The sequence below is a fragment of the Larus michahellis genome, chromosome 3 (assembly GCF_964199755.1).
Source record: "Larus michahellis chromosome 3, bLarMic1.1, whole genome shotgun sequence".
In the NCBI taxonomy this organism is placed as follows: domain Eukaryota; kingdom Metazoa; phylum Chordata; class Aves; order Charadriiformes; family Laridae; genus Larus; species Larus michahellis.
The window spans coordinates 112,063,400-112,075,917 of NC_133898.1; the positions used below are offsets into that span (position 1 = coordinate 112,063,400).

General features: G+C 43.7%; 1 protein-coding gene across 2 annotated transcripts in view; it reads left to right on the top strand.

The window, feature by feature from the left end:
* The window catches only part of COLEC11 (collectin subfamily member 11), a 41,689-nt gene that overhangs the window by 7,154 nt on the left and 22,017 nt on the right, over positions 1-12,518 (top strand). For both annotated transcript variants that reach the window (XM_074581778.1, XM_074581777.1), the window contains exon 2: positions 11,328-11,483. In XM_074581778.1, coding sequence (XP_074437879.1) covers positions 11,354-11,483 — 130 coding nt within the window. In that variant the 5' untranslated portion in view covers positions 11,328-11,353. The remainder of the gene's footprint in view (positions 1-11,327; positions 11,484-12,518) is intronic.

Below are 12,518 nucleotides of genomic sequence, written 5' to 3' on the forward strand. Positions count from 1 at the left end.
GAACCTGAGTTATCTAAAGAAGGCCTTGTGAAGTTCTTGGGTAGAATGTGAGAATTTCTGCCAATTTCCAAATCTCTTCATGTCTTCAGTATCACTTCTCCAGAATTATTCAAGTTGGACTATTTAAGTTTAAATTGTCTGTGTGTCATATGTGGAGGTAACTGTATTATCTTCACAAGTTCTGTGGAGATAGGTAAACAGGTTACATACCAGAAGTGCTTTAAATAACCATTGATTTTGACATAGACCACGTCCACTGCTACATCTACTCCTACATCTACTCCTACAGTGCTATGCGTATAACGAAAACTTAATACACTGTTGAAAAAGAGTGCTCCATCGATGCTGGGGCAGTTTTACTGTCAACTTGAAACCCTCCACCTGAAGAGAGACTAGTTGGGCATCCCATGTCTTGCAAATCCTGTTCAGTTTCTGGATGATGTTTGTCAAGCTTGTGTAAGCAACGCCAACTTGATGTGCCCAGGGAAGTTGCTGTATCAGCTACAACAACGTGTGTGCCTCCTTTCTTGTAAAACAAATCTGTTGGCACCTGATGACAGGGTCTGTCAGGTGCTTTTTTAATGGTTCTGATCACAATAGTTTTCACCCTGTCTCCTAAGCAGCTCTCTATTTAAACATGTGTTTGCCCGTTTTTGTTAGAGAATCTGCTGAGTACCAAAGCGGGTGGAGATGCCAGTAGTTATCACTTACTTAACATAGCTTGTTCTATTCCTGCCTAGAAAAGTACATTATTTAAATAAAGAAATGTCTCAGGGCAGTTGGTTAGATGGAAGGACTTTAATAAAAAAAAAATCCCAAAGGGAGCTGTCATCCTCAAGAATCTTTTGGTAGTAGAAGCATCTTGGCGTGCAGATAAGGGAAGTAATGCCTTCAGTTTATATGAATTGTTTATATGAATTGCTTCTTTGCGAAACGTGTTCTGTGCATTCTGTCTGTTTCTGAATTCACATTTCTTTTCCAAAATGAGACGAGTTTGTCAAAAGCATGCAAACCCACTTGTAATCATGTAATTTTTCTCAATATTTCTAAGTCTTTGTAGACCACTGCATTGTACATGGCGATGGATTTTGAATGCACGTTGCATGGTATAAGAGCTGCTCTGGGAGATGTTTTACCACTGAGAGATATTCTTTCAGCTGGCTTCCATTTGGCATACCCTCTAAGCAGGATCATGACTGTTGCCAATGATATGGCCTGATTAGTGAAAGTCTGCTGTAGCATACTAGTGTAAGAATGTTTTCACTTCTGAGAACTTTGTTAATGTCCAGTCATCTGCAGGAATTGCATATCTTGGCACGTGCTTTTACTCAGTCACATCAGATCCATACAAACCTGTTTTTTTTTCTCCACTATATTTTGCTTCTACAAGCATCTCTACAGACTAACCGTATATTTTCTCTTAATCTGGGGAGCCGCTTTGGTAGGTTCCCCTTACTTTGGTCGTCTTGCCCTTATCTGCACTTGGAAAGGTGTTTCAGGGCTCTAAGAGCGAAATGACATGGAATAGCACTATTGCTATCAAGGTTCACCCTTCACTTGGCCAGTGAAGATACGTGGCTGTATTTCCTGTGAGGCTTGCTTTTTTGCTCTCATGCTCATGTTTTTCTCTTGCATTGAGGCTTGGCCGTTTTACTGAAGGTGTTGTTGGTCTTTGTGACAGCAATACAATTTATTTCCCTCCTTTTCCTGGCTCCTGGGAGCTGATATGAAAGGTTCAGCATAGGATCGCACGTAGAGTGTTATTTGCTCCCTGCACATCCCCAGCTTGAGAATAAAAATAGCCTTTTATTGAAATTGCATTGACACTGCCCCACTTCAAATGCAAGATTGTGATCATGCATGCTTACGGACCCTGGTGTTTTGTTGTTTTGAGGGTATCATTCTGAGAAGTATGTCCTTGTCATTTGAGGATAACACTCTTGGATCATTTCCATGACTCTTGGTGGCTTGCATGCTATTGCAAAACGCCTCATGTTGTTGTATCTCCTATGCTCTGTATCTTTTGCTGGATATTATTTTCCAGTGCAGCCTGGTATGTTGCCTTATCTTTCCTCCTTTTAAAATGTTCCCACTCTAATTATGTGTTGGGGTGTTTTTTTCTGGTGAATTTAGTCCCTTTAATTCCTTCACTCACGCATCTTTCTGTTTTCTGTATACTGCTGGCATGCCAGCGCACAGTTTTGTAACACGCTGAAGGCCATGTCAGCTGCTGCCAAGGGCATTTCTTTCCCTGGCTGGCAACACTTTTCACAGGAATGATGGCCATTTTACCCTCACCAGGAACCAAGGAACTAAATCAACTGCAAAATAACATTGCAAAAAGAGGAATAGCTTTCTGCTGGCACAGCAGCCTGTGCTAGCTGATGATGGGATCAGCTGGCGGTCGGTGGCAGTACGGAGAAGGGGAAGGTAATGTGTGAGTGCAGGGGGAGCCAGGCTGCTGTTAGCCCTCCCATAGCTTAGCTTAGCTAATTAGTGATGGTGGCATTCACCTAACTCTACATATCTACAAGGATGAGCTGGTCATACTGGGCAATGACTAGATATCTCCAAAGTCAATTATCTGTCCTGTTTTAGGATTAAATTAATCCCCACACCAAGGTGCTTTTCTCTGACTTGATTATATGGGGAGCTCAGGGTGATTTTCTCGGTCTGAGCACCTAAGACAGAATGGTTGAATCTCTCCCAAGGGTCTGCATATAACTTCTGCTAGCTTGAGATCTAGATCTAAGCAAAGTTGTCTTGATAAATAGACATCTGCTGATGTCTCTGTCTTGTGGCTCACTTTTTGAGGTGTCATACTTGCAGCATTGGGAAGGACTGGGCAGCAGTCAAGTGGCTTCTCTTTATTCTTAGAACCTCCTTTAAACGTATCCGTCGCATATCTAATGTGTGAGCAAATGGGGGCAAATGCTGTTTCTGCTCTATTGTGTTTGCTCTCCTCCTCAGTGAGGAGTAGGATGCTGGGACAACCAAAAGCAAACCTTTCTCCCATCCACTTGCACTCTGGGGTGGTGCCATCTCTCTCTCTGTCCTTTCTCTGCTCCTCTCCCCTCGTGGGGCCTCTCTGGTTTTTCACTTTTGTGTTGTGTTTCTCCCACTACTTGCCTACATCCTGTGCCTCTTGTCTTTACTCCTCCTCTAGCCTCACAAACTGCTTTGCTTAGATTTTGTATTCTGTCTGGGTGTTCCTGACCTGTTCATGTGTTTACGCGTGTGTCAATTGTGGGACATAAAACCAGAAAGCAGGGAAGGAAGAACACTCATTTTGCCCTTTTTTAGTCTACTGTACTACCACTAGGCTTGAGATGGCTTCTTTACCAGCTTTCTCCCCATCTTGCCTTCCATCCCTTAATGTGGGATGCCTGATTATAATCTAATCTCAGCTGCTGTGTCCATCCAATGGGAGCAATTACTCTCCTGGGGAACTGGAGCGGTGGGTTCAAATCTTTCTAAGTTAAGGATGTTCCATAGCTGGTTCTTCTCTCCTTTTGGATCAATACTTGAGTGGCATTTCTGTTGTGCAAAAGGCATGTGCCACTGCTGATGTATCTGGGGTGACTGGATGGGGCCTCGATAGACCATTCTGCCTCTTCTCTGCACCTCCAAGTACGTAGCTGTGGGACTGGGACCACCCTCCCCAGGTTAAGTTTGCCTTTTTGAGCCTGTCCAGTGCCCTCAAGAAGACAACTGTCAGGCCAACATGGAAAACTTCTAAGTACCTGGAGGGCAGGAATATGTTGGAAAGCATAAGTTGGTTGAATTAAGCACTTAAGTATTGCACAAATATCCCAACCTCTGCAGCCAGTCCTAAGCGTCTGTGGATGTGGAGGACTGAAAACTGATGCCTTAAAGCTTCAGAAATAAGGTGACAAAGGCATATGTAAATAATATGTACTTATTCATGTGAAGAAATGTGCCCTGCAGTGTTCTCCACATCATTCACTCATTCTTGATGAATCCTCGGTGTTTTATTTCCTACAGATATGTGAGTGTAGATAGCGTCAGCTTCTCATGTGGATGCTTTATAGGAGTGGGGCTGAACTGAGACAATTTAGACACAGGTTTTAGAAGAACCAACAGCTGTATTTGAACCCTGTATTATTTTTTTTTTATTATTTTGTGGTAGTTAAGAGTACTGAAAAATTAATCTGACATATATCAAGGATGGCACCCAAAATCACAAATTATTTCTGTAAGTTATAGCTGCAAATGAGGCTACAGCAGAGATCTTGTCATCTAATAGGGATTTTGATTAAAACCCTGTGGGAGAAATTTTGTTTAGCATTTCTAGTTTTCTCTGACAGATACACAGAGAAAGATAAAATTCTACCTGAATGTTAGTCTCTACCATCTAAAAAAGCCATACAGAGATACTGTGAGAGATTTGGCACTCGGGGCAAGAAATCAGGTGGGTCCCATCTCCCTCTAGTTACAGGTTTTGAAAGCATACTTACCCCTTCTGGCACTATTTTCATCTCCCCCTTGCTGAAGCTCTGATTTTATATTTTCAGCACAGGTGAAAGTAAGTTAGTTCTGACATAAACTCATTGACTTCAGCAGGACTACATCAGGAAGAAATTTGTCTCAATTTTTAAAAACATTCTTCTGGATGAAAAGTGGGGCTGCTATTCCTACGCGTGACAAGGGCACCTACGTTGTACAGTCAGAACTAATAGTCCCTCACACCTCACAAACATGGGATGAGGAAATAGCTCTATTGAGCCAGAATTAAGTGTACTTTGGGGAGTAACCAATGACTTCCTATCAGTTAAACTCTGAGGTAATGTTGGCTTCCCATCAGCTTAGACTCACTCTTTTGTCCTCTGCAGCAAACCTTGCTGTTCTTCAGCATCATCAGGACCTGAAATGTGTTATGTCTCTGCTTTATGCTACTCCATGCTCCATAGATTTCACAGAGACTTGGTAGCAGAGGCAGTTATGGTCCTCATTTTTGAATTTCTATAGTGTTAATGTTTAGGGATATTTTTTTTTTTAAATCTTTCAAGCCCGTTGCTTTAACCTTTAAATCAACACGTAGAATTTAACTTCAGAGCATTGCGATGTTATGGAAATGACCACCCATTGTTTAGCAGCTTTAAAATGGATTCTGATTTTTATATTCTGTCTAAATGGTGAACTCTTGATTACCCAAGGTAATGCACAAGGGAGCTGGGAGGACAAATGAGAGAAATGCTTAGATAAAGTAAAAGCGTAGCTGCACAAAACATCTGTAGGTTAGGATGATCAGCAAGGCTGTAATGGAGAAAGAAGAGGTCAGTGACACAAGTTTCATCTCCAGTGTGAAAGACATCTTCTCCAGGGAATGATCTGCAGCCCTTGGGCCAAGGGGTGAAAAGCAGCTTGGATGCGCAGCGCTGGAGGCTTTGTCCCTTCTGTTTCTCCTTGCTTCCCCCAGAAACGTGTCCCTGATCTGCGCTGGGCCCTGGTGCTACCCTTGTAGCCTTGGGACTTAATTACTTTTTTCTTTTTCTTTTTTTTTGGCTTTTATCTGTTTGAAATAGTGTGAGGTCTGTGTCCCAGCCTGGTATTTCACTGGCATGATTTTGTGGGCATGTGTTGCATCCGTAAGGATGCGGCTTAGGGCCGGCTGGGGCATTTAAGGATACACAGGCTGACAGTTCTGGGAGGTGTTGGGATGCGGATGACGAGGACTTGAAAAGTCAGGGGAGTGAAAATTGTTGAAAGCTGTTGATGCGTCTGTAGTGGTGACTCAAACCTGCTTGAGAAAAATCACCCACCAAATGTGGCTGTGGCTCTGCAGATTTGTGTGCCTGACTGTACCGGGGCGCACTCAACTCGGAATATAGATCAGTCAGCTCAGATCCCTGAGAATGAAGGGGGTTTTAAAAATAATAATAATAAAAAAATCATAATAAGAGTGAAAACAACTCAGCAATAGTGAAATAAAACCAGCTCAAAGAGGAGTCCTATAGGACTATACAGAGGATTGCAGCCACTCTGTAGCTGTTTGCTGGCTGAGCATTAATGCCAGCGAGCATCGTTCCCCTTCTGTGTTTCTCAGCCATTTGGATTCAGCTAGGCAGATCGTCTGCGTTGTTGCTTCTAGGTCCAAAATGACGGCGTGCAATAAGCCATCGGCCCTGGCGGAGCAGCCGCTGCCAGACACAGGGTCTTCACGCAGGAGGCGTTTGCTGGCTGAAGTGATCTCCAAGCTTTCCACCCACAGCTGGGGGTGAGCCGGGGGGACTCAAGGAGTGCTGGGTGCCAGCTGGCCTGGCTGGTCCTGCAGCGGTTTTGAGCGAGTTTGTGGTGCCGCGGGGATGCTCCGATGACCTCTCGAGAACTTGTCACTTGAAACCTGGCTTAATAAACCTCTGCTCTCTTGGCAACTGAGGCAGATTCCCTAAAGCTGGCAGGTCTCAAAAGTTGTTTTGAAATTATTTTGCTGGTTGCGTTGGTACGTTTCCATTCCTAATGGGAATAGAGGCATTTTGCTATTATATTTTTTTAAAGGAAAGACCATGTAAATTTTGCCTCTTCCTCCTCCTCTTCTCACTTTTTTTTTTTTTCCAAAGCTTTCAGCTTACACTGATTTAATGTCTACCGCTATAAGTGCTGCAAATTTGACTCCTGACCCCTGCATAGATAGTGAGATAATAGTCATAATTTCACAAGTGCTGAATGTCTCTAAGTTTCTCTCTGGCATTGGTTTTACCAACTCTGGAGATACTCCAGATACCAGGGCGAAGACAGTGTTTGAAAACACAGGCTGGCATCTCTTTCTGAGGATCAGTTTCAGTGGGATTTAGTTTTCTAAATGCCTTTATGAGTCTGGATCTGAAAGGACTTGAAGGTAGGTCAGAAAGGCAAGGAATTTTCCAGGATTTTAAAATGAAAGGTACTGCTGCAACGCATACCTAGAGATCAAACTCTCATTTCAATCATATAAGGCAATTTTAGCTGCAGAAGAGGTGGTTTCTTTTTAAAGCAGAAAAAGGTGGAGAAAGTGATATCCAAAGTGCTTTTGGTTTGATTTCTACTACTAATGTGTCCCTTTACTGCAGCTGCAGACTCTATAAAGTATTTAATTTGAAACCTCTTCAGAGATTTCCTCTGTCAGTGTCTTTTCTCAGACCGAGGAAATTTCCCGAGTATTCATGTGGGTCCGGGTGTTGTGACCTGACCGACACTAAGAAACTCCGTTTTCCTAGACCATTTTCTCTGCGAGTCAAGCTATTGCGAGGTAGGATTAGGTGTATCCCTTGTGTGTCTGAGGCTTGTAAGCCCTGCAGCAGTAGCAGACAGTGGGGAATGTGATGAAGCTTCATTGGAGGTTTCATTTTCCCTAGAAAATCCTTCATATCTGGCTGCTGAGCAGAGCCACCAAGCAGCCCGGGCTGTTCTCTACTGCTCGGTGCCTGTCTCATCTCTGAGCTGTGTAGGAGTTTGCAAAGGCAGATTAATATTTAACATACCTGGAGGCTTTCATCTTTTAGTTGTAGTCTGGATACATCTAAAACCTTATGAAATGCAACCAGAGGAAGTGATGCTGCCTTTTTATTCACTAATGCAGAGACTGGAGCACCCTCCTAATTTCAATTCTTTCTTCCGTCTGAGGGCATTTCATTCCCCTCCGACTCATCTGTCGAGAATCCTTATCACCAGCCTGCTGGGTGCTCATGCTGAAACCACCTAATTTCCAGGCTTTCAACTACGTACCTAAACCACTTGGCTTGAAAGCCTCTTTGTCTGATCTTCTTCTGGATCCTGAAGTGCCCCTGCTACAAAGAAAAGGTGGGATGTCCTGCAGGCTGGTGGCTGGGTGCTTTCCTGGGCTGTGGGGTGGGAGCTGCAGGCTAAGGCAGACCCGTGTCCTCCGTTTTCTCAGCCCACAGAGCATCTGTGTGGCTGTTGTCCAGGATGGTCCCACTCCCTGTCCTGCAAAGGTGGCTACTGCTTTGGGTTAACACCTACGTTCAGGTGTCTGCGAGTCTGGAAGACTTCCAGGCGTGAGTCTCTGCCACGTCCTCCTGGCTGGCTGAGGCAATGACAGCTCATTGCTTTCCCACATAGGGAGTGTTGGTCCCCATCCCAGTCCCAGGCATTGTGAAGCCTGTTTTTGCCATGGACCCTCTCATTTTCCAGTCTACCAGCATTGGCTATTCATGTCCCAAGTCTGGTCCTAGAAACCTTTGAAGGGAAGATCTGGAGAAACACCTCTTCAACCTTTCCTCTTGGCTAGATTTTGCTGCCCCCTCTTTTGCTTGCTGACTGTTACGAATCACGGACTTGACAAAAAATGTCAGGACAGTCCACCGTGGATACTATGAGCTCCTCTGGGCCACAAAGCGCACCAAGATGCAGTGCCTTGTACCCTGGGGTTAGGAACCTGGGGAGATGTGGCCAGATTCAAGCTTCATATATGTGAAGTAATTTGTTTGGTGTGCGCATGAGGATATTTGGGAGAAGAGTGCCATCACAGAGATCTGATACTTCAAAACTATATCAAGACTGTGGTCAAATAGTTTGTATAACCTTAGAAGACTAAGCTGTAAAGTGGCCAGTGGCCTGACGTGGTTTCTAGTAGTCTGGTCTGGTTCCATGCATAGGCAAAGGAGGCAGTAGCCCAAGACAGCAGAGGACAGCAACACAGCAAGCACTTTCCTGATGGTTTTGTCTGTCAGAGCCCTGAGGAGCTGGGCTGGTTGCTGCTTCTCTATGGCAGTAGAAGCTTTATATCCAAATTTGAATTACTCTTCTCTTTCCCCCCCCAGCTATTGCTGTGTTCTCTGTGTCTACCTTTATGGTGTGCCTTCTCCAGCTCTGGTTCCTCATCCTTGGGTGGCGACATTCAATTTTGCCTGCACTCTTGAAAAGCCTGAAGTGATGTTGCTGCAATTGTGAAAAAATGTAACATGGCCAAAATATTTGAGCAGTCAAGGTTTGTACTTCTGTAGGTTTCTCTGCTCCTAGCAATACCTGAGCTGGGTATTTTAAAGCTGATTCAGACATGTATATATGAGCTGTAGTCATCTTAGTTGTGGTAGCATAAGCAAAATTTTGGGAACTGAGCACTCGTGAAAGGAGAGAAAAAAAAAAAAATACTGTAAGCATCTGTATATGACTGAGTGTTGTCCCTCCAGAACCTGCACCCTAAGTATGAGATAAGACTTTGTTAATGATATTATTACTTAGTAGTCTGGCAGGAGAGTTGGTGAGGGTACAAAATGCATCTCTAGTAAGACTGTGTATATTGCCATCTGCTAGACTGAAAGGTAATAGGAAATTGAAACAGGAGCCTTGAAAATAACCTTACATTACATTACAGCTTAGTGGAAACTTCCTTTTTTTTGGTCCATGCTCTCCTGGGTCTTCTTTCTGGTTGGCAGACCTCGTCTATGAAGTAGTTCATGCCTGTCCCATTACAGGAGTTGTGAAAATCCCCAGGTAGTCCCTGTTCCTCCCTTTCTCCAGGGGAGGATTACGCAGCACCAATGATCATCTCTGCTGTTTCCTGCCCCAGTGTAGTAGTCCATTAGAGTACGACTGTATCAAGATCCCTTGACCCGGGAGCTCTTCCCAGGTCCAAGCATAGACTCCACCTTTTTCAGGCGTGGTTCTCCTGCTGCACCTCACTGGGAAAGCTGGGGAAGGGATTTGGGTCAAAAGGGGCTCACAGCACACACCGGTCTGTGCCCCAAACCTGGATGATCAGTGAGAATTGGCGGGGGGGGAGTGGGGGGTGTCTTGTGGAGCACCCCTGCCCTGCGGTGTGGATGTAGCATCAGACGGTGTAGCGAGGATGTTGTGAGGCAGAGCAACCTCTCCTGTAACTCACGTCATGCCTTCCCTACATGAGGAGGGAAACAAAATCTGCTCCCATCTGACCTCCCTGCTGCAGTCGACTTGTTTTATCTCCTAGAGGATAATGGAAGCACTAGCCGGACAGCAGTTCAGAGGGATAATTTATTCCCTCAACTCCAAAGTCATCTACTTAGTCTTGCTGCTAAGACATCTATTAAATATATCAGAGATGATGGTGGAATTTAAAATTAGAGCAAGGCTTTTTAATAGCATAGGCAAAACAGAATTTTGCTGCACATGGAGGGGAGCCTGCTGCCTTCTTGCTCCATGCCTTAAGTTCTGGTATCTGCTTCACCAGCTCATTCTCACCCTGAAGCTCCTTATTATCCTGTCCCTTCATAACTGAAAAGCAGTTATGCCTTCTGGCCATCCCCAAAACAACAGACTCCCCCCTTTCCTTGACCCCCAGCATGTTGAGACACACAGACCCATGTACTGGCCCCACCTGTGCCTAATCCTTCTTGGCTTATTTTTGCAGGGAATCGGACAGTGGGGAGTAACATAGCCCAGTCTTCTTGCTCTAGATGTAAAATGCGCACATCTGTATTGTGGCTATAAAAGTTGATGTACATGTACTTTCTCTTGAAAACCTGATATGACTTTCAGCTTGTTTGTGTAGTACAGAGCCTGGGTGAAAGAAGGACTGGAAAAACATATCAGAAGTACATTAATAACACTTTTGTCAAAGAGTATTTCTACAGACTCCCTAAATATCGGCTTTTGATGGTCCCTTCACGCAAACTCCACTTCTGCACTGTTGTTTTCTGAGAGATCTCTTCACAGGCTAATACCAGGCAAGCCATTTCACTTGCAGGCTTAGACAAGGGTAGTTTCAGAGGTGAATCTTTTCAGGATTTATTGAAGGCCCTGATGTAACTTCATTGTATGATAGAGTGAAATACTATCTCCCTTCCACCCTCAATGAGTTACAAGAGGGCTATTGTATCAGACAACTTGCTGGGCACAATTTCGGTGCTCAGATAGATGGGAAGTGAAATTTCAGGCCTTTAGGTTGGTCTTATCATCCACTGAATTGCCTCTTTAGAGCAGTGTGCTCTCTTTCTAAGTGGCAACTTAGTACAAACATCTTCCAGTGCAAACCCGTGTACTGTATTTTCTCCTTTCACCTTTCCAGATCCCTGCCTCCAATGAGAAGTTGTGAACACAGAATTGCCTGTTATTAGCATTGCTTATCTTCCTACTTCTTAACTATGTTTATTCTGAGCTTTATCTTACCCGGTCTAACTCCAAAACAAACTGCTGAATGCACTGCTGCGTGTTTCATGTATGTCTGTGGAACACACAACCTGCTCGGAGGACCTGCCCTTGTCCTTCTCATGCTGTGTGGGTTATGGCATGCCAAAATACATTGCATTTGTAGTAGGACGCTGCATACATTCAGAAACTGTTGAAAGTCTTTGGAATTCTTATAACTGTTTATTCATTCTTTTGTTTAGGAGTCGGTGACCTGTAAGTGCTCATTATGAAGAGAGATCTGGTTTTCTTGGTGACTCTAATTAGCCTTGCCTTCCTGTCACTGCTAAGGTCTGGATATCCTCAACATATTGCAGAGGAGTCCTGCTCTGTTCAAATTCTTGTTCCAGGCCTCAAAGGTAATGTGGACGTCTACTCCATCATTCAAATACTAATCCTTTCTTTCTAACAAACAGGCTCATTTGCACCACTGACTGTTTCTAGCAGAGACAAAGAAGGTGCCTTTCAGTTGTCCTCTTATTTGTCCCATTCATAGCCTCCTTAAAAATGGAGTTTTAATGTTCATAAGAGGAACTTAAGTTTGTTAAAATGAACATGGTTCAGAGAATGCATGCCATAGTTTCCCGGACTTGCTTCTGATCAGTAGCGCTTGTTACTCTGATACGCTGCCTGGTTGCTTTCTCTGTATTTGTACTCGCGAATGGTGCACATACCCCAAGACTGTAAATCAGGCCCTACTTTATATCCGGAGAGGTTTTCATTGCCATTTTGTGATGTACTAATGGGAAGTATTTTGTATTTTCTAGTCTTCTGCTTGTCTTCCCTTCGTTTATAAATGCTTAAGTGCCTTTTAGAAGAAATAACAAATTAGCTAGATTTTTGGCATTTTTATAGTTTCTGTTGACAAAAGCAACATTTTTACAAAATATACCCCCAACCTATTGCCCCCAAAAGATGGCATAATAAATTACTGATATTTTCGTAGCAAAAAATGTGTTAAACTACTTTAGATAGGAAATCAACAGCTGGGAATAATTAGCATTTTAAAGCAACAGCATCTACTATGGTGTGAAATCCTATCCCTGTTTAGCCAATAACAGTAATTCTTATTATGTAGGCTATGGTATTTCTATTGTTGTGTAACACCCGTGAGCATGGGGAAATACCTATTAACTAAGAACAAAAAACCCTATGAAAACTACCAGTTTATCATTAATGATAAAGAAATGCACAGTTTAAGAACTGCACAACTAACCTTCCAGTTTTTCCAGCAGTTATGCATTGTAGTGTCACAAAACTCGCCCAACGATATCGATGCCACTAAGATTATCTAGCACAAACGTGGGCTTTACCCAATTGCCTGAGGACCACAGTATGGACTGCAGGCCCTGTCTGTGCTGGGTAATTGATTGGTGAGGGCAAGGCTCAGTTCT